The sequence below is a fragment of the Canis lupus genome, chromosome 11 (assembly GCF_003254725.2).
Source record: "Canis lupus dingo isolate Sandy chromosome 11, ASM325472v2, whole genome shotgun sequence".
Classification (NCBI taxonomy): Eukaryota; Metazoa; Chordata; class Mammalia; order Carnivora; family Canidae; genus Canis; species Canis lupus.
Window position 1 is genome coordinate 56693935 of NC_064253.1, and position 22272 is coordinate 56716206.

General features: G+C 35.8%; 1 protein-coding gene across 4 annotated transcripts in view; it reads right to left on the reverse strand.

Annotated features, from left to right (window-relative positions):
• TEX10 (testis expressed 10) overlaps positions 1-22272 on the reverse strand; it is a 64105-nt gene that overhangs the window by 20696 nt on the left and 21137 nt on the right. For all 4 annotated transcript variants that reach the window (XM_025433066.3, XM_049116311.1, XM_049116310.1 and 1 more), the window contains exons 6-11: positions 12914-13152; positions 12060-12195; positions 10259-10434; positions 8437-8614; positions 4120-4208; positions 2001-2134 (exon numbers count right to left, since the gene is read on the reverse strand). In XM_025433066.3, coding sequence (XP_025288851.2) covers positions 2001-2134; positions 4120-4208; positions 8437-8614; positions 10259-10434; positions 12060-12195; positions 12914-13152 — 952 coding nt within the window. The remainder of the gene's footprint in view (positions 1-2000; positions 2135-4119; positions 4209-8436; positions 8615-10258; positions 10435-12059; positions 12196-12913; positions 13153-22272) is intronic.

Sequence of the window (22272 nt, forward strand, 5' to 3'; positions counted from 1 at the left end):
AAGCCAGGTGAGAAGTGTATTAAATATCTATAAAAGGTACAATCTTAATAGGAAAACCATTAAGCATATTCAGAATAGAATGAAAGAAGTAAATAACAGATTTGAATAAACTCAATTTGTGTACCAAAAAAAAAAGAAGTAGGTTGTAACTTGAATCTGGAGACTATCCTGTTGAGAACAATAACAAAGAGGTTTTGTTTTGTTTTGTTTTAAAAAAAAAAAAAAACCTTTGGACTAGCAATTATAAACTATAAAAAAGATTATAGTCAGTGTCCTCACCAGAGGCCTTCTGAATAATTAAAAGAAAATTAAATTAATTAAATTAAATTAATAATTAAAAGAAAATTAGCCAGAACATAACATTAGAATTGGCAAGAAAGGTTGGAAACCAAAATTAACTGAGATGACATAAGTGCATTCTTATTGGGTAAGCATTTTTCATGCAAGAAACAAAGCTGAAGAAATAATAGAAATTACTTATTACAGAAATTTTTCAGAGTATTAAATCCTTAATATCAATGTTTGTGATATTTCTGCATATTTAGTTTACATATTTGCAACATATAAGACAATTTGGCCTATTAGAGTCAAAGTTCAGCCTAATAATTCCAATTTAAAACATGTAATTAATTTACAATTTAGATTTGTGATTTTGATTTTTACTATACAAACTTAGGTTACTAAGATTTATCATAAAGTTTAATTTACTATATATTTAGTATTTACTTTAACATTTGTAAAGGTCTGTCAGAAAACTGAACTACTTGATAATTAGTGAATACATAAAAGTTATTTAAATAGTTTAAAATTTAATAAATTTGTAAAAGGAATAAAATATAAAGTCCCATTTTAAAAGATGGCTTAAGGGATCCCTGGGTGGCGCAGCGGCTTGGCGCCTGCCTTTGGCCCAGGGCGCAATCCTGGAGACCCGGGATCGAATCCCGCATCGGGCTCCCGGTGCATGGAGCCTGCTTCTCCCTCTGCCTGTGTGTCTGCCTCTCTCTCTCTCTCTGTGACTATCATAAATAAATTTTTTAAAAAAATTTTTTAAATAAATAAAAAAATAAAAGATGGCTTAAGGGATCCCTGGGTGGCGCAGCAGTTTAGCGCCTGCCTTTGGCCCAGGGTGTGATTCTGAGGACCCGGGATCGAATCCCACGTCAGGCTCCCGGTGCATGGGGCCTGCTTCTCCCTCTGCCTGTGTCTCTGCCTCTCTTTCTGTGTGACTATCATAAATAAATAAAAATTAAAAAAATAAAAATAAAAATAAAAATAAAAATAAAAATAAAAATAAAAATAAAAGATGGCTTAAACTGACTTCTCTTAAAAATAAGATTTGTAAGGTTGAACTTTAAAACTTAATGAAAGTTGGGGATCTCTGGGTGGCTCAGCGGTTTAGCGTCTGCCTTTGGCCCGGGGCGCGATCCTGGAATCCCGGGATTGAGTCCCAGGTCGGGCTCCCGGCATGGAGCCTGCTTCTCCCTCCTCCTGTCTCTGCACCTCCCCCCATCATAAATAAATAAATAAATCTTAAAAAAAAAAACTTAATGAAAGTAAAGGGTTTTAAATTAACTTTAATAAACTATGTACAAATTCTCAAGACCAAAGTAACTGCAGAATAATCTTTTGTGTTTTTTTAAAAAAATCATCTTCAACGATACCAAATCCAAATAGTCTTACTCATCCTTCAATATTCAAGTCAAATTCTCTTTTCCACAGAAGCATCTATCCTATATATTCTATACGATAAAAGAAAATAAATTTCTCTACCGTTCAAATTGCTAATTTATTCTACTCTAGTAGTGCAACTTGTCATGAAAAATACTCCTCTTTTAGAGACATAGATCTTCTATTCAAGATCATAAGCACTCTCAGAACATGGATCATGTCTGTTTATCTCTAAGAGTATCTCCTATAACACAATCTTAATAATATGGTAACAATTGGTGGTTGATGAACAGAGTTTTAATAATGAGTTTCTTTTTTAAATGCATTATTACCTCTGTTACATCCCAGTGATGTAAAAACTGATCCAAGTCGGTAAGGTAAAGCAGCACAGGAGAAAGCTGTGTCTGGATAACATGAGAAACTCCTCGAAGGCTCTGAAGCCAAGTCAACTCCTCTTTTGAAAACCCTAATTTGGGTATAAACACAGACAATTTAAAAAACTAAACCACAAAGCAAATCATATTCTTCATATTTTTTTTTAAAAGAGACATGACATGTACCTTTAAAGGTAGGTTTAGAAAACCTGTATTCTTCTTCAAGCTTTGCTTTCTCTGAATTTCTGCATTTCATGTATTTTTAAAAAATGAATTGCTTATAATAAGAGGCAGTAAAATTCATAAAATTACAAAAAGTACAAAAGCATGTGATCTTACCCAATATATGATACAGCAAGAAATAGGTTTTATCCCTCATATTAGGAAGTTTATCACTTTTACTTTAAAAAGAATGTGAAAGGCAAATGCTTTTTCTTTATTTTTTTTTAAATGCTTTCTCTTTAAAGGTAGGTTTAGAAAAGCAAAGCAACAAATAAAATGATATACATCTTCATACATATACTATCTCTATATTTTCTTATATAATATCCCTTCAAATTCAAATGTTTTAAAACTACTCTATCCCTCCTAAACCCTTCTGGATTTTTTTTTTAATAATACATGTATAGTTCCTTCAACTACCCCATATAAAACAAAATTTGATTCTCTTACCACCTCTATTATTCTTGGTCTGACCTACATAGACAACCTGACAGTCTCTCCTGAAAGACAATGCTCAGAATGATTAGAATACCAGCAACGTGATCTGCTTTGATGTTCAGATCCCTGTATTTCCATGACACAGCCTAAAGAATCTGATGGCCACATCACACTACTGACTCCTAAGGAGCTTTTCCAAAACCACTAAACCTTCTAACTGGTACTACCATTAAAACATAAAGCCCGTGCTTCCTATCTCAAATAAGCACATCTAAAAATATGAAATAAATACATTTATTTTATATGCAATATTTATCTTGCTGGATTCAGCTCATTATCAGCACTTGTCAAGTTCTTTCTAGAGTCTCATTTAACCTATCCATTAAGCATCCTAACTTCAAGTATTCAGAAAATTTCAAAGAATCTCATCTTCATCATTCAAATATAAAACACAAATGCTGAAATAGTACAATCATTTAAAACAACAGCAATTATACATCTAACTTATAACATTTCTAGATTCATCTTACTAATTTTGCTTTGAGAGCAAATGGAATATAGAAAATGGTGAATCGAAATCTGATGTACATTCCTACTGAACATTTTAAATATGTTTAAGATGGATATTCTGTTCATCAGTTTTTTAAAAGTCTGCAATGGGGTTTGCACCTGGCTATCAGAAAAAGAGTCAAGTAGGGAGGGACTCCTGGGTGGCTCAGTCAGTTAAGTGTCTGCTGTTTGGCTCAGGTCATGATCTCAGGGTCCCAGGAATGAGCCCCACATATCCCCACATCATGCTGTCAGGCTCCCTGCTCAGCGGGGAATCTGCTTCTCCCTCCACTCCTGCTTGTGCTCTCTCTCTCTCTCAAATAAAATCTTAAAAAAATTTTTTTTGAAAAAGTACATCCAGTTCACTATAAACCAGGATAATAAAGTTGAGAAATAAGACAAAGAAAGGAAAATATACTCATGTGACATTCAAATAATCCCCAGAGTACTTGTACTCTGAGAGATTTAAACATAAATCATATATATCCCTGCCTCAAGAGCCTGACAATGGAGGGTAAAATATTCCTTCAAAGATTTCCACTTGTTAGTCAATAAAAATCATTTCAAAAAAAAAAAAAAATCATTTCAAGATAAACAGATTATTTATCATCTTCAAAACTTAGACCTAAATAGGCAAGACAGCAAATCTAGGGAGAATTATTTTTTTTTTTTATTGAAGTTCAATTTGCCAACATATAGCATATCACACAGTGGTCATCCCATCAAATGCCCCCCTCAGTGCCCGCCACCCAGCTCCCCAACTCCCCCGCCCACCTCCCTTCCACTACCCCTTCCTTGTTCGTTTATCTAGAGAGAATTTTCATATTAGATTTTGCCTTTCCTTAACTTGGCCGGTGAATGTCTTTACCTGTAAGTGTTGAAAATAAGAAGCTGAAATAGTCCACATCATTCATCAACCAGTCTTTAACTGAATACTTCCATCCAGAAAATGATGATCTATAATAAACAATGGGAGAATTATTACCAGATGTGACCAACTTGAAGACTCTAGAAAAACAGCACAATATATAACCATTTTTCTTTATTGAAAACAAATCTGCATTGATAATTTAAAAATCCATGGTATATATTTACTTTCATATAAGGGCTCAAGTACCATAATAAGAAAATTTTAACTTCTAAAATATTTATATTTATGTGAAGTTTTCATGAAAAAGTATAATTGGTCCATATATATGGTGTAACTTAGAAAATTTCCACACCACTTGAAAATCAGACTGTAAGGAGCCAAGATGAAGTTTTGCTTTTCAGTAGTAGGTATGGCTGCTACTTGATTTTCCTAAAGTCTTACCTTGCTTACTTAAATGAGTTAAGTTTAAACAAGCTCCAGCTTCTTACCTAACTAAACTAAAAAAGTATCTTGGTTAGGTAAAAAATATTCCATGTAGAGCTACTATACAATAATTATGTGTTTCTATACTTTGCAAAGCTGTATAACTGGGTCTGCCTCATAATAGTGCAACTCAAGTATTGGTAGGGTGCTTAAGGCATAGCTAAATGTAAAGCAGTATCTCATTAAATGAGGATTATGTGGTTCCTGCTGTGGGATCAGTTTCCGGTGATTCCTTTAAAAACTCTCTTCAAGTTAAAGCTAAAGAAAAAGACTGCCAATGTCTGCCTTAGATATGGCAAAAAAAAAGGGAGGGGGAGGGGGAGGTGTAAGAATGATCAGATCAAACAAGCTGAGGCTACAAATTTTATCACAGCTACCCGAATAAATGTCTGACAAAATTAAGAGTCTCTAATTTAAGTAAAAGCACTTAATTTTTTTCTACTGTTAAAATAGTTGTATTTATATTTATTAATGTTCTTTAAATTTGGGGAGTTAAAATAATGAAAACAACCTTCCGAGTATTATTCCCACAGTAAGCAAAGGACTATTGAGGGAATATCAAAAAGATGTTATAAAAAAGCCAGAAATGCATAATGGAAAGGAGTATTAAATGGTAGTTAGAAAACAAACTAATTCGCTTTTTAATCCAGTGAAAACGGGAATCAACTGTGCCATCCAGTGGCTAAAAGAGGTAACAAATCCACTTAAGAGTCCACTTTGGACAAATGACAAGCAATATATCATACAGTCTTAAAATTATGACCATATGTACTATATAGCTAAGCCACAATACTTCTGAGAGTAAGACGAGGCAAAAGAAGCAAAATGAATCTGTTCCTGGCAGAGCAGGTCATATATTTACCACTTAAAACCCTAGCCAAATTTCTTAGTCCCAAAATTTCTCCCTTGTCAAAGATTTTTATCTAACAATGTAGATTACCTCTCCACATTTATGTCTTATGTTTCCCAATCTAGCTGTAAATAAACTAGGGGCAAGAAAGGGTGAGGAATGAGCAAAGGCAAATGGAAAAATGCAAGTAAGAATGCTATGGGGGAAAAAGTCAAACTAAAAAACTGCAAGTGGACAATAAAAAAAGTAGGTGCAGCAACTCTACACTTTTCAAAAGATAAACTGAATACCAACAGTTTTCAGCTGATGAGTTTTTCATACATGGAATAAACTAATATTCCTTGGGATTAACTCTGATAAAGACAAACACGGGTGTCAAAAACTACAAAACCTAAATTGAACCTGATCTCACAATCCAATTAATGTAACAGATAAAAATCAGAATTAAAGGAATATTTCAGAAAATCAGTCTGGCAACAGCGGACAAGATAGATAGGATATTGTAATAGTACAGGTGGAAGATTATGAAAAACAGCTGGCTAGTTTACAGCCATGATGGAGGAAAGAAAGGGATATTTGAAAAGAAAACCAGATATGAATTAACCCAATGTATGACTGAAGGAAGCAAACATTATTTTAAAATTCTGAATCTAAAAGTGAAACGATGTCATTGGCCCGAGAAAGTTGAGGAGTCCTAATTTTGTATTATTTTTTAAAAGACAGATTGGTTTGAATGGGAATAATACATCTACAGAGATAAGTCCACTAATGGACTCTGTTAAAAAGCAAAATTTAACTTGGTGGGCTTTTAACTACAATGACAATCTGTTTTTAATGATTATGAACCCCTACTATTATTTGTAAATTTATTTTCAACAGTTAGCACAAATCTCCACAAGAAAAAAGTAAACATCTGAAAACATCCTTACAAAAATTATTACGCAATGTGAATCATAACTGATGTTGATAAAAATACTAAATATAGCTTTCAAGGACAATCAATTTCAAGAAGTGTTCAAATGGTGATTTTAAATCAATTTTAAAACTGATCCTTCACAGGACACCTGGGTGGCTTAGCAGCTGAGCATCTGCCTTTGGCTCAGGGCATGATCCCAGAGTTCCTGGATCAAGTCCCACACTGGGCTCCCTGTGAGGAGCCTGCTTCTCCCTCTGCCTATGTTTCTGCCTCTCTCTCTCTCTGTCTCTCATGAATAAATAAATAAATCTTTAAAAAACAAAGAAAAAACCAAAAACTGATCCTTCACAAATTATATCAAAGGAACAGAGTGCCCTCTACTGGAAGTTAATAAACACAAAAACAATTTGGTAACAGAAAAAAAAAATAACATTTAATTTTTTTTAAAAGCCTAGCATTAAATAATCGATTAGACAAGGAACAGGATTTAAAAAAAAAAAAAAAAAAAAGCAGGATTTTTGTTTCCCCAAGAAAGGAAAACATGGGAAACTAATAAATGCTTAAAATACTTAAAAATAAGACCAAGTCTTTCTCTAATGCACGTGCATATAGAAGAAATGTAACACTGAATTTTCACATATAAACATGTTACAGATAGCTCTCTTCTGCTAAAAGGAAAGACGATCACCAGTTATGAACCACACTTCAGGTGACGAGATTCCAACATGTCATATACTGGTAAGGAGAGACTGTCAAGCTAAAGAAAGTCTACTAATAAAGTGAGCTACTCCTACTTAACTGGGATAGGGGACCTGTATAGACAAGAAACCATAAGGAAGTTAGTCTTTAAACTCTTCAGGTACAGCCTAGATTTCTGCCTAAAACCATATTAGAGCCTGTCCATGAGCCACAATCAGTAATAAGTATTACTGAATACTAAAAATATTACACCTAATGATACAAACACAGGTGTTTAAGAATACTTTGAATATCTGTAATATAAAACACCATTAATTAGTTATAAACATTTAAGAGTAAAATGATGCAACCACTATGGAATACAGTATAGCAATTCCTCAAAAAAATCAGAGGATTACCATGTAATCTAGCAATTCCACTTCTGGGTATATTAACCAAAAGAATTAAAAGCAAGGACTTAAACAGATTTGTACACTATGTTCAAAGCAGCATTATTCACAATAGCCAAAAGATGGAAAACAACAAGTATCCATCAACAGACAAACAAAAGGTAATATATACATACAGTGGAACATTAAGTCAGCCTTAAAAGGGAAATTCTGATAGAGTTATGCTGTGTGAAATATCCAAGACACAAAGGGACAAATATTATATGATTCAATTTATATGAAGTACCTAGAATAATCAAAAGCATGAAGATAGAATAGTGGTTGCTAAGCGCTGGGAGTGGAGATGAGGAGTTATTGTTTTAACACATGCAGAGTTTCAGCTTGGAATGATGAAAACGTTTTGGAGATGGACAGTGGTGCCAGTTGTACAACAATGTGAAAATACTTGATGTCACTATACAGTTTTAACTGTACACCTACAACTGGTTAAGATAGTTAAGTTTTATGTTATGTATATTTAACCACATGTACACACACACACACACAAAAAGATTTCAATTGATTCCTTGTCTGAGTCTACAAACATGCTTATTTTACCAGCTGTATTAAATTTGCAGGTCCCTGAAAAGAAGTCTGTCTCACAATTCCATAACACCAAGGTTAATTTTAAGCACAGTATTCTCACGTGCCATGGAACCCATACAACATGCTTTTGATAATTTCAAATCTGTATAAATCTATACAAATACTATTATAGATAACTTCTAGCTATACAAATCACTAAAAAACTTGCAACAGTCTTATTCTAGTGAACTTACTCTAGGAATAATATCAACAGTTTTAATTGCTGCATTAAGAGTAAATTAAGTTAGTAGCAGTATATGACTTTAAAAGTGCTCTGTAGCTTATACATTGCCAATAAAAGGCATAGAGAAAAAGACTACACACTTAAAATACAGTTCACTTGAGGATGCTACCTCATGTGCAGTATCCCGATAAGCATAGCAGCCAAACTTGAACTGAGTCTTCCCATAATGCAGCAACGACTTAACCGAGAAAGTAAATCAGCAGGCAGACTGGGTAGAAAATATACAAGCTGGACCAAACGCTGCTGAGACTCCGCTGGGAGAACCACTACAGTGCCTTCTTGTGGATCTAGTGGGGATAGATACACATATTAAATTCAACTATAAAAGATATACAGAGATCAAATTAATAAAGCAGATTGATTACTGTGTTAAACTGAATTCCAATACATCAACTACATTTAAAAAAAATTTTATAATAAAGTATATGTACAACTTAAACTATTTTCTAAGGTAAAATAAACATAATCATTATTTAAAGACACATTTGTTTAACACACTAATAATTCCATAACATCCAAGTGTCATGTATGAAATAAGAACTTTGATGGGGGTAAAGGAATTGAACACAAAGTAAAACAGTAAAAAATAAGCACTTTTGCTAAACAGTGGCAGTCATAATATCAACCTAATTTAAAGCAAAAGGTACCTATACATATAAGCAATACTGAAAAAACAGACTTAAAAGTATAACCCAAGAAGGTAGAAGCAAACAAAAGTCCATTACTTAAAGAATGTATAAGTGAAAGATCCATACAATGGAATACTAGTACTCACCAATAAAATATAAAGTACAGATACATGCATGCTACAACATGCATTAATTTTGAAAACAGTACATTAAGTAAAAGTAGCCAGATTCAAAAGACCCTTATTATAAAATTCCATGTTCAAAATAGGCAAATCCACGGAGAGAGAAAAGTAGATTTCTGTGCCAGGAGCTGGGGAGGATTACTAAGGGGTATAGTTTCTTTCTGGAGTGATAAAAATATTCTGGAATCAGACAGATTGCATAAATTTGGGAATATGTTAAAAACATTGAAATGTACATAAAATAACAAATTTTATGGCATGTGAATGATTATATCTCAATAATAAATAAAAATTATATATATGTATATATCCCAGTATGCTTTTATTAGTATTTTTTAAATACTAATAAAATGTAAAATGTTTCCTGGGAGGAATTAAAAATGTAAATATATGGAAGTCATACAAGATATCCGTTATGATTAAGTATGTAATTTGCGGCTGAAGTTCAAAGGAATTTTTTTTAAATTCCTAATCAGTTTTGAATTTGTGAACAGCAGGGGGCTGAAAAGATGATTTATGAATCCGAGAAACAATCCACAACAACTACCCTTCTAAAATTATCCTAATAAAAAATACTTACTACTGAAAATAAATTTACTATTTGAAATCTTGTTTTGGCAATTTAACCATGGTATAACCAATTTATAATTTAAAGGAAAGGCTTGGCTTGGGTCACTATCCCAGGATCCTGGGACTGAGCCCTAGATCAGACTCCCTGCTTCTCCATCTCCTCCTGACCCTCCTCCTTGCTTGTGCTCACTCTCTGTCTCAAATGAAAGAAAGAGAAAAGGAAAGAAAAAAGAAAAGAAAAGAAAAGAGAAAAAGAAAAGAAAAGAAAGAGGGAGAGAAAAAGAAAAGAAAAGAAAAGAAAAGAAAAGAAAAGAAAAGAAAAGAAAAGAAAAGAAAAGAAAAGAAAAGAAGAAAAGAAAAAAGAAAAGAAAAGGAAGGGAAGGGAAGAAGAGAAGAGAAGAGAAGAGAAGAGAAGAGAAGAGAAGAGAAGAGAAGAGAAGAGAAGAGAAGAGAAGAGAAGAACAAACGAGGAAACCTAAAGAGTTCCCCTTAGAAGCTTCCTTCCTAATTCAGGGTAGATCAATGGCTACCTACACAGTTGAACTCTTACCATAGATTCGGAGAGCAGAAGCTTGTAAACTTTTTAGTAATTCTTTATTTGCTCGTGCTGCTGCAGTATGGATGATATCAATAAGCTGTGTTGAGAGCTCAGGATTTCGGGAGCCAAGATGAGCAAGTTGCAATGGTAAACCAGCCAGCCAACGGGATAACACTTTACTACGATATCTAAGAAACACCAAAGAAGAACAAAATAAGGTATGATTTCCAAAGACAAGGGAAATAAATTTAAACAAAAAAAAGTTTTAACTTGACTATACCAGAGTAACAAATCATCTACCAAGAAAACCACATGTACTCATTTAAACATCTGAGAGCCTACAAGAATGGCAGCATAAATTTATTCAGCTATAATATTTTCCACAATTTTACCCATTGAATTAAAAAGATCATGTAATTTGGGGTACTAATTGTGTGTTTATCTTAAAAACCGTATGTTTATCTTAAAAAGGGGAAAAGTGCTCAATGGTACAACTCTTTGTACCATTTATTTTAATTAATTATACTATATTAACACACTGATGCATTCAATGAAGGGTGCTCCCAGACTAAATGACTTCGAACCTGTGTTATTTTAATTCTTCAGTATAAAGCTGACCCTTGAAAACAACATGGGTCTGAACAGCGTGGGTCCACTTATAAGCAATTTTTCTTCAATAAATCTATTTTAAAAAGTTTTTGGAGAATTGCAACAATTTGAAAACCTCAAAAAGTGCACAGCCTAGAAATACTGAAAACATTATATTCTAATTTCTTAGATGTAACTGTAATAATGTATGTAACACCTAAAATATGTGTTTATCAACTGTTATCGATAAGGCTTCTAGTCAACAGTAGGCTATTAGTAGTTAAGTTTTAGTGTAGTCCAAAGTCACACACAGATTTCTGTGCACGAGGGGTGGGGATGTGTGGGGGAGGTGTATGTCAGTGTCCCTAACCCCTACATTCTTCAAGGGTCAACTGTACTTGTACTCAAGAAAGCTCCAGTGTCTCTATGCTCAGGTAACAGCAATCACTTTTGCTGTAGCCCAAGAGCTTAATGATTTAAGCATGACCTTTGTTGTAAGATCTGAACTTAAGTCTCAGCTCTATGTCCTATTATATTTAAGACACTCACCAACTTATGTAACCTAAGCTTCAGTTTCCTCCTATAAAATGAAAGTAACAGTACCTACACCTACCTCATAGTAGGAGTATGAGATTTAGATAAACTATGAAAAGCACCTTGGTTTGTACTACAGACTCAAATGTTTCAACAACTACCTATGTATGCTGAGGTATCCCACAATCCTTTTCTGCCTAAACATACATTCCTGACCATCTGAAATATACCTCAAACCCATCACATTAAAAAATTAATTCCTTAGTTCCACTCTTCGTGTTGTCCATCTCACTTGATAGCACCAAACTAAGCCAGAAACTTTCTCATCTTCTATTGTCCTCATTCCCATACCCAACATGTCCTTAAGGGCTAGTGGTTCAACTTCCATAACTTTTATAGAAAGCAAAAGAAAAGGCTGAGGCTACTATAGGTTGTTCCAATTGTCCTTAAGCTGTAGTGAACAAGTAGAAATACAAATTCAAAGAGGCTTTTATCTGCTTGGTTATACACATAAAGATTACTGGTACTATTAGGTATGCTCCTTTATACAATTTTGTTTTTTTTCTTATATGCAACGAAATGAGATTAAAAAATGAACTTCTCCAAAGATTTTATCACCCTATTATTTTATTTCAACAGACTATAAAAGAACTCCCCAAGAAAAAGAAAGGCAAAATAAATGAAATTTTACCTGACTTTGTAAGATCTCAGTTCTTCTTTTTGATAGATTTTACTGAAAAACTTCAGTAACAAAGTCCGAACTGGCAGGAGAAGGCCTCTCTGCTGATATAATGTATAAACTGCCTTGATGAGAGACTCTGTAGCCTCTAAAAACAAGAACAACTGCATATGAATCAAAAATGTTTCTTTACCAGCTCTAATTCCTCTAAAAGCACAGATGCGGTTTACTTTGTTCCTATGACAAAGAAGACCCTAGTCACAAAATGATCACTACCGAAGTCCTGTAGCAATGACCCAATATAAAAGTCAAACCAACCAGAGATTACATATAAATTTTCTTAAGGGACAAAAAAACCTATGTAGTGATGAAAATAACCAGGATTCTTAGAAAGATGAATAAGATGGGAACAAAACAGGAAAGCTTTGTTTTTGAATGAAAACAATTAGTAAGTCATACTAATATGTAACTTCAGGCTAGAAGTAGAGACAGGCAGGATTCATTCCAGATGGATAAAAGGGAAAAGTGCTCAATTTCTAATCAAACTAGACTGAGAAATGGGTATTTTATCATTAGGCTCAATGGCATTTCCTCTTAACTGTATCTACCTTCTTTTACTAAAGTCTGTAATCTACTAGAAATCTTACCATGTTGCTTCACAATGGACCTACTCACTGAGAAAGAGACGCTCTGAGCCATATACAATTTAAGTGTTCAAGGAGACAGTACTTTGTAGGAGCTATCTTTTATGGCTTGAATGTAATTAACCTATGTATAAAGTTTGAAAATCACTAATTCAAAACTAGACCCTAATAGCATATATAAGAGCTCCTCTCTGAAAGAAAGATAAAGCAGTTAACACCTACCTCTGTTGGGTTGTATCTGCATTAACCTCCACGATACCCCAAGCAATCTGTTCAGCTGCTTACTATTTAGCCTAAAGCCATCTTCAAGGGTCTCTGTCACAAACTTCCTTATCATTTCTATCCAATTGGAATCCTTCTGCAAAGTTGAGGCATTTGCCAGGGAGACCATGATATCAGACAGTGTTAAATTCAGTAAAAGATGATCTACATTATTGGAGAGAATCGTGCAATGCTTGATGCTAAAAACAAACAAAGACACACACATCTATCAAGTGTTAAATCTACCATGCCTGCTTCACTTAGAATACTTAAAAAAAGCTATCAATGGGTCAAAAAATTTCCTTTTAAAATAAATTGCCAAGAAGCAGGTATGGAGGCAAGGTTTAGGCCACTGTTTTGTAAATAAACCATTCCTTATGGAATTAAGGTTGTTAAGAAGATATGAATTACACTGTATACTGCTCATTACCCAAGTTCCTCTTCACACAAAAAGTAAAGGCCCTAGTAACAATACTTGGTAATCCTAAACGTGATTTGGAGAGAAGACTTGAGAACCTTAACATGCTTGAAGATTTTTTTTAAAGCATATACCTATATTTGGATGTAGGTCACAGTAGATCTTAACTCTGCTTCTACCTCACCAACATAATCACTAATTTCTCCTGGCCACAATTTCTGTATGTGTGACATAAGCAGACTGGTCCAAATAAGCACTATTCTGAAACAACTTTTGTGATACACATATTAAAACCAGTTTTTTTCTAGCTAAATAAGACATTTCTTTTAAAGCAAGAAATAGATTTCCAAAAATATTTCAAATACTTTCAATAAAAAAACTGCAACTCAGAATATAAATACTTATTTCAGACTATGGCATATTCAAAAGCAGAGCCTATTTATTTCAGGTTTCAAAAAAAATGTAAAGTTAATTAAAATAAAAAATCTCTCGGGACGCCTGGGTGACTTAGTGGTTGAGTGTCTGCCTTTGGCTTAGGGCGTGATCCTGGGTCTAGGGATCAAGTGAGTCCTGCATGGGGCTCCTCACAGGGAGACTGCTTCTCCCTCTACCTGTGTCTCTGCCTCTCTCTCTTTCTCTGTGTCTCTCATGAATAAATAAATAAATATCTTTTTTAAATAAATATTTTTTACAAAATTTAAAAATCTCTCAAACTAGCCAATTTTAAAGGAAAAAGTTACTCTTAGGTCAAGCATGAGCAAAGACACAGTGGTCAAGAACCAATACACGGGAAAGGAAATAAAAGAAATTTGGTACTATCAGAGCATCAAATGTACAGTTACAGGAATGACAAACGAGCCTGGAAAAATAAAATGACACCAAATTACAAAGAGTTATTAGAAAGACTAAGGGCACTAGAGTTAATTCTGAAACCACATGAGTAACATAGTTGAAAACTTATTTCAGATGGGTGATTCTGTGGATAGAAAAGTTACCAGACTATAAACAAGCAGGGGCGCCTGGGTGGCTCAGACTGTTAAGCCTCTGCCTTCGGCTCAAGTCATGATCTCCAGGTCCTAGGATCAAGCCCCAACTCATACTCCGTGCTAAGTGGGAAGTCTGCTTCTCCTTCTCCCTCTCTTTCTCTCCTGCTCTCTCCCCTCCCTCACCTGCTCTTTCTCAAATGAATAAATAAAATCTTTACAAAACAAAAACAAAGAAGCAGTTATGTGGCTATTGTAACAATCTAGGCAACAGATGGCAAGCTCAAGAACCAGGGTCAATGCTGGGTATGGACTGGGAGAAGGCAGAACATTTAGCAAGAATAAAAATTAGCTGGATTTGAAGTTTAAGTGTATAAGATGTATGTGAGTCTTGGAAAGGTGGGAATTGGGGGAATTAAAAGTTCTAGCATTGGTGACTGGATAAATGAAGCAGCAGAGATCCAGAAAATAAATACTACTTTTGATATGTGTAGCCTGAAGTGTCTCCGGTATAACTCCAGGCAGAGGCTAAAAGACAACTCAAAGTTGTCAGACAAATCTGACACCAGAAGGAGAAATCCAAGCTATTTGATGAAAATTACTCATATGACCACTCTTAGTTGCAAAAGAAGCAGGAAATACAATTTTTACTTTTTATAGTCATATTCCTAGCTACACACCAGAAATTAAGAAAAGAAAGAATGAGACTGGGACAAAGAACTAGCAGTCTACACATCACAAACCCAAATAACTACAAGGTTTTTTGCAAAACTGCCCAGCACCCAAAACCAAGACACATTTTAACATTAATTAGACCACACAAAAACTCAATTGCCACATTTCTTTTTTTTTTTTTTTTTAAACATTTTCTTTTTTTTTTTTTTTTTATCTTTATTTTTTTTAAATTTTTATTTATTTATGATAGTCACAGAGAGAGAGAGAGGCAGAGACACAGTCAGAGGGAGAAGCAGGCTCCATGCACCGGGAGCCCGATGTGGGATTCGATCCTGGGTCTCCAGGATCGCGCCCTGGGCCAAAGGCAGGCGCCAAACCGCTGCGCCACCCAGGGATCCCGCCACATTTCTTCACAAGTAGAGCTTACCAAGATCTACCCTAAGTATATCTCAAAGCAGCATAATCTATTACTGTCTGGCAGGTCCAAATGGACACTGCAAACTTAGGAGAATCTATTCTGCTCTTCCAATAATTTACACAAATTTTTAAAGACTAAATATACCAACCATCAATTCTATGAGGGACGCAGGCCGATAGGTAAACCAATTTTCAGTAACAATAATGTAGCTAATTAGAACTAATCCTCTTCCTCCAAACAACTTTAAAACTAGATGAAATCATTTTTAAAAACCTCAGAAGTATTCAAGAGCTAAGAAGATAATAAACATTTACTGGGTCCCAAAATCTATGAAAAAAGCAAGATACTATCACTCAAGGATTTGTCCTTAGGGCAGCTGCCAATTTCAAAGAAAATGCTGCAAAACTGATGTAACCTTTAAGCAGCCTCACAGGGAAAGGTCAGAGCCCAGGACCTGACTAACAAGGGGACTTTCATATATTATCCAGGGTAAAGGTGAAGAAGAAATAAAAATAGCTCTTAGGTAAAACTTAATCCCAATTTTGCTTTACACCAGTGGCTTGAATAACCATTCCTCCCAACCAGCTCTACAGATTCAACACAATTCAAATCAAAATCCCAACATGCTATTTGTAGTTATCAATAAATTGATCCTGAAGTTTTTTGCTTTTGTTTCTTTTGCCTTCTGGATGTATCTTGCAAGAAGTTACTGTGGCAGATTTCAGGTTGTACTACAAAGCTGTGGTCATCAAGACAGTGTGGTACTGGCACAAAAACAGACACACAGATCAATGGAGCAGAATAGAGAACCCAGAAATGGACCCTCAACTTTATGGCCAACTAATATTCGACAAAGGAGGAAAGACTATCCATTGGAAGAAAGACAGTCTCTTCAATAAATGGTGCTGGGAAAATTGCACATCCACATACAGAAGAATGAAACTAGACCACTCTCTTGCACCATACACAAAGATAAACTCAAAATGGATGAAAGATCTAAATGTGAGACAAGATTCCATCAAAATCCTAGAGGAGAACACAGGCAACACCCTTTTTGAACTCAGCCACAGTAACTTCTTGCAAGATACATCCATGAAGGCAAAAGAAACAAAAGCAAAAATGAACTACTAGGACTTCATCAAGATAAGAAGCTTTTGCACAGCAAAGGATACAGTCAACAAAACTTAAAGACAACCTACAGAATGGGAGAAGATATTTGCAAATGACCTATCAGATAAAGGCCTAGTTTCCAAAATCTATAAAGAACTTATTAAACTCAACACCAGGGATCCCTGGGTGGTGCAGCGGTTTGGCACCTGCCTTTGGCCCAGGGCGCGATCCTGGAGACCCGGGATCGAATCCCACGTCAGGCTCCCTGCATGGAACCTGCTTCTCCCTCTGCCTATGTCTCTGCCTCTCTCTCTCTGTGTGTGTGACTATCATAAATAATAAAATAAAAATTTAAATAAATAAATAAATAAATAAATAAACTCAACACCAAAGAAACAAACAATCCAATCATGAAATGGGCAAAAGACATGAAGAGAAATCTCACAGAGGAAGACACAGACATGGCCAACATGCACATGAGAAAATGCTCTGCATCACTTGCCATCAGGGAAATACAAATCAAAACCACAATGAGATACCACCTCACACCAGTGAGAATGGGGAACATTAACAAGGCAGGAAACCACAAATGTTGGAGAGGATGCACTGTTGGTGGGAATGTGAACTGGTGCAGCCACTCTGGAAAACTGTGTGGAGGTTCCTCAAAGAGTTAAAATAGACCTGCCCTACGACCCAGCAATTGCACTGTTGGGGATTTACCCCAAAGATTCAGATGCAATGAAACGCCGGGACACCTGCACCCCGATGTTTATAGCAGCAATGTCCACAATAGCCAAACTGTGGAAGGAGCCTCGGTGTCCATCGAAAGATGAATGGATAAAGATGTGGTCTATGTATACAATGGAATATTACTCAGCCATTAGAAATGACAAATACCCACCATTTGCTTCAACGTGGATGGAACTGGAAGGTATTATGCTGAGTGAAGTAAGTCAATTGGAGAAGGACAAACATTGTATGTTCTCATTCATTTTGGGAATATAAATAATAGTGAAAGGGAATATGAGGGAAGGGAGAAGAAATGTGTGGGAAATATCAGAAAGGGAGACAGAACATAAAGACTCCTAACTCTGGGAAATGAACTAGGGGTGATGGAAGGGGAGGAGGGCGGGGGGTGGGGGTGAATGGGTGACGGGCACTGAGGGGGGCACTTGACGGGATGAGCACTGGGTGTTATTCTGTATGTTGGTAAATTGAACACCAATAAAAAATAAATTTATTATTAAAAAAAAGATAAACGACATAGGACTAAGGCAGCTAATTATAACAAACTGTCTCACAATAGCAACAATGGTCTACTGTTTATAGGATATACCAGTAAGCTTCCCTCCCCCATCCACAACCTAATTTGTTCTGTTCCTTTATACTATAAGTCTCTCCCAAAGGAGTACCCATCCCTAATAATTTCAGATTCTGAAAAAAAAAAAAATTAGATCTGGTTCTTCAGTTAGAGTCCTTATTTGAACCAGTTAGGAAAATTTTCTATATACAATATACCAATAAACTTCCTTTTTACCAAATAAACTTTATACTGTTCCAGATGATCTTTCCTTTTGGCCTTAACAAACATTTCTATTCAATTTAACTATAGGAAGCTCAAATTTCTTCTACAGATGATACTGCAAGTCAATTTCCTTTTGAATTCTGCTTAAGTACTCAATACCTGCTGCACTCTTTCTCTGGCCCCTATTCTGTCCTTAGTTTCTCAAAAAGAAATCTATTTGGTAGTAATTTTCTCTAAAATGTAGTCATTCATGTACTGTCTGAACTAATATTTACTATGCTTTTTTAATATAGCTCAGTTTTTAAAGACAAATAGAATTTCTAAAAGAAAATTTGTCACTACCATAATCAGAAAACCAATTTTTCCTAATACATTTTGCAGTAAATTCCCAACAACCCAACCAGCACTTAATCAACCTCAACTCGTCAAATCAATCAAAGCTCTCCATTACCTCTCGAAAAATAAACTTCTTTTCCCAGCATACTAGTAAATCTTCCCAACAGCAGACTACTCTTGTCAGCAGTGAACTTCTGCTCTCCCAAGTTGATTTGTAGCCCAAAGGCAAGACTTAACTATACTGTAAACAGAAAGATTTGGGGTCCCCGAAAAAAGAAAGACAAGAGGGATGCCTGGGTGGCTTAGCGGTTGAGTGTCTGTCTTCGGCTTGGGGCATGATTCCGGAGTCCCAGGATCGAGTCCACATCGGGCTCCCTATGAGGAGCCTGCTTCTCCCTCTGTCTACATCTTTGCCTTCTGTGTCTCTCATGAATAAATAAAAATCTTAAAAAAAAAAAAAAAAAAAAAAAAAAAAGGAGACACGACACAGCTTTTATGACATAAAATAAGTCATTTTAGGTCCCCAGCTATTTTCATATTTTCCCTGATCAATGCTCCATTGGCTCTATTAGCCTAACTACATTTCTTACAAAGCTTCCTAGGAAGTGTCAGAATTACAAAGAAAATACAAAAATGTAGTTAAGGGTAACTAAAGAAATGCAAAAACTAAGTCTCTTAGAGGCCAGTAAATAGGCTAACTATAACAGAAACAATAAATCAGCGGTGAAACTCCTGTGCTGCTTCAAAAGTAAACAAGGCCCTGTATTTCTTATCCAAGATAAGGAGCTCAAGACTCCATCCAGTTTATACCGTTAAGAGTTTGCCCAAAACCTCTTCCCCTGACAGGGTTTGCCTCATTATGATGTTAAAGTCTAAACCCTGGGAGGGGCACAAGCTTCATAACATAGCACACATGTACAGGCATGTTTCCTAAGCATGTCTGCACAAACATACATCACATGCCTTTACATGTGATGGACAGAGGTCCCCTTTCTGAATATTCATCCTAAACCCTAAATAAAAAGAACCTGCTCACCCATACTCAGGGACACATGGCTTTGGAAGTTATTCCCCATGATCTCCTTACTGCAGTAAATATGTTCCATTTTATGATAACTCCATCTGAAATCTCTATCTGTAACCCACCAAGGATTGAACTCATGTTAGTTCAGTTATAGTATTTGTTCCTAGTACATATAAGAATTAACTTGGAATAATCACCATAGACTAACACATTTTGAGCACAAAAACTGTTTTCTTAGGGGCACCTGGGTGGCTCAGTTGGTTAAGCATCCAACTCTTTGATTTCACCTTGGGTCATGATCTCAGGGTCATGAGATCAAGCCCCACATGACACTCTAAGCTCAGCTTGAGATCTTCTCCCTCCAATCTCTGCCCCTCACCCTGCTCGCACTTGCTCTTTGCTTTTACTTTTTTAAAGATTTTATTTATTTATTCATGAGAGACACAGAGAAAGAGGCAGAGACACAGGTAAAAGAAGAAGCAGGCTCCTCGCGGGAACTTGATCCCAGGACCCCGGGATCACACCCTGAGCCAAAGGCTCAACCACTGAGCCACCCAAGCATCTCCATGCCCACTCTTTAAAATAAATAGAATCTTAAAAAAAAAAAAAAAAAGAACCTTTTCTTAGAGAGGACTACACTGCATTTTTTTAAAGGTCAGTATTTACAATGACAAAATTATAGCCTTTAATATAAATGAAAGAATTGAAAGCAGGTACTCAAATGAACACCTGAACACCAATGTTCACATCATTATTCACAGTAACCAAAAGATGGAAACCACCCAAACACCCATTGACAGATAAACAGATAAAATATGGTATATACATACAATGGAGTATTGTTTAGCCTTAAAAAGGAAGGAAAACTTGGAAGTAACCAAGAGGATCTTCAGTAAGTAGGTGAGTAGATACATAAACTGTGACACATAAACTGTGATACATAAACTGTTCCATACAATGGAACTTAACACTTAAAAAAAGTCATGAAAAAAACATGGGAAAGGGAAGGATGAATAGGAGAAAACAGGATTTTTAGGGGAGTGAAACTATCCTATATAATATAATAATGGTACATAGATGTCATCATATGTTTGTCAAAACTCCGAATTTGTAATACCACCAGTGAACTCTAACATAAACTATAGATTTAGGATGAAAATGATGTGTCAGTGTAGGTTCATAAACTGTAAATGTTTAACTCTGGTGCAGGATGCTGACAGTGAGGAAAGCTATGGATTTCTACAAGCAGGAGTACATGACAATTCTGTATTTTCTGCTCAATTTTACTATCAAACTAAAACTGCTCTAAAAACATAAAATCTATTTTCAAAAAAGGGAAAAAATGCTGCTACACGCTACAATATGAATGAAACTTGAAGACATTTTCCAAAGTGAAATTAAGCCAAACACAAAAGGAAAAATATGTTATGGTTCTTATACGAGGTACCTAGAAGAGTCAAATTAATAGAGACAAAAGTATAATACTGGTTCCAGGATGCCTGGGTGGCCCAGCAGTTGGGCACCTGCCTTTGGCTTGTGATCCAGGATCCAGTCTCACGTCGGGCTCCCTGGAGGGAGCCTGCTTCTCCCTCTGCCTAGTCTCTGCCTCTCTCTCTCTCTCTCTCTCTCAGTCTGTCTCTCTCATGAATAAACAAATAAATCTTAAAAAAAAAAAAAAAAAATACTGGTTCCCAGGCGCTGGTGGTAAGGGACCATTACTGTTTCATGGGTACAGACTTCTGGTTTGGGAAGATGAAAAATGTTCTGGAAACGGATGGTGGTGATGGTTGCATAGCAATGTAAATATACTTAATACACTTAAAATGATTTAAAAGGTCAAATTTCATGTTAGATATATTCTACAACAATAAAAGTAATATCCTTTGTAATTCTGTATTTTAACTGAAGATGAAGAACTTTAGACATTAAATCAAAAATTAAGTGGGGTTACAGGAGTGTGAAGACCACTGGGTGAAGCCAATGTTGCCTTCCACATGTTATCTGCTAAATATTCAATGCAGCACCTTATGGATGTAAGAGAGCAGCCCAGAGTCTCTAAAAAAAAAAAAAAAAAAAAAAAAGAATCCCTGGGGAATCTTCTGAGGAATAAGCTAGTTACACTACCAATCTATTTTTGCTAAAAATTCCACAACTGCAAAGTCAGCTGGGAAGACAGCAGAATAGGCAGACCCCAAGCTCACTTCCTCCCAGGGATACAACTAGAAAACACCCATAGCCATGTATTACCCAGGAAACCACCTGAAGACTGGCAGGACAAATTCCACAACTAAAATCAAGGAAGGGACATTAAAGAAGACGGGAAAGGTGAAGACACATGGCTGTTTGACACAATGGAGAGGGAGCTCGTGGCATGGAGAAGGGTAGAAAATACTTTCACACTGGGAAGTCCATGAACAGGGAGGATGGAATATTTGCCTTTGAAAGTGAGAAGGGCTGAATTTTTTGAGTTCTCAAAAACCAGCAGGACTTAAAGCCTAGAATTTTAAAACTCTGTGAGAGCCCAGAAGGCATTAGGAAACAGAGTTCCATGATAAGAGATAACAAGAGGAATAGCCCCAAAGATATAGTGCAGAACCAGCACATGGAAAACTCTAGGGGCAGACAGGAGGGAGGGTGATTTGCTCATTTCAGAGCATGGCCAAGAGAGGCTGGGATCACAGGTAGACTATAGGAACAAAGGACACGGCAGGCGCCATTTCCCTTCCCACCCCCCAGCAAAAACACCTGCTACCTGCAACAGGCCACCTGTGGTAACCAGTGTGGTGCCAACACTCCCAACTAGCTTCTACCAAGCTTTCTCACATTCCACT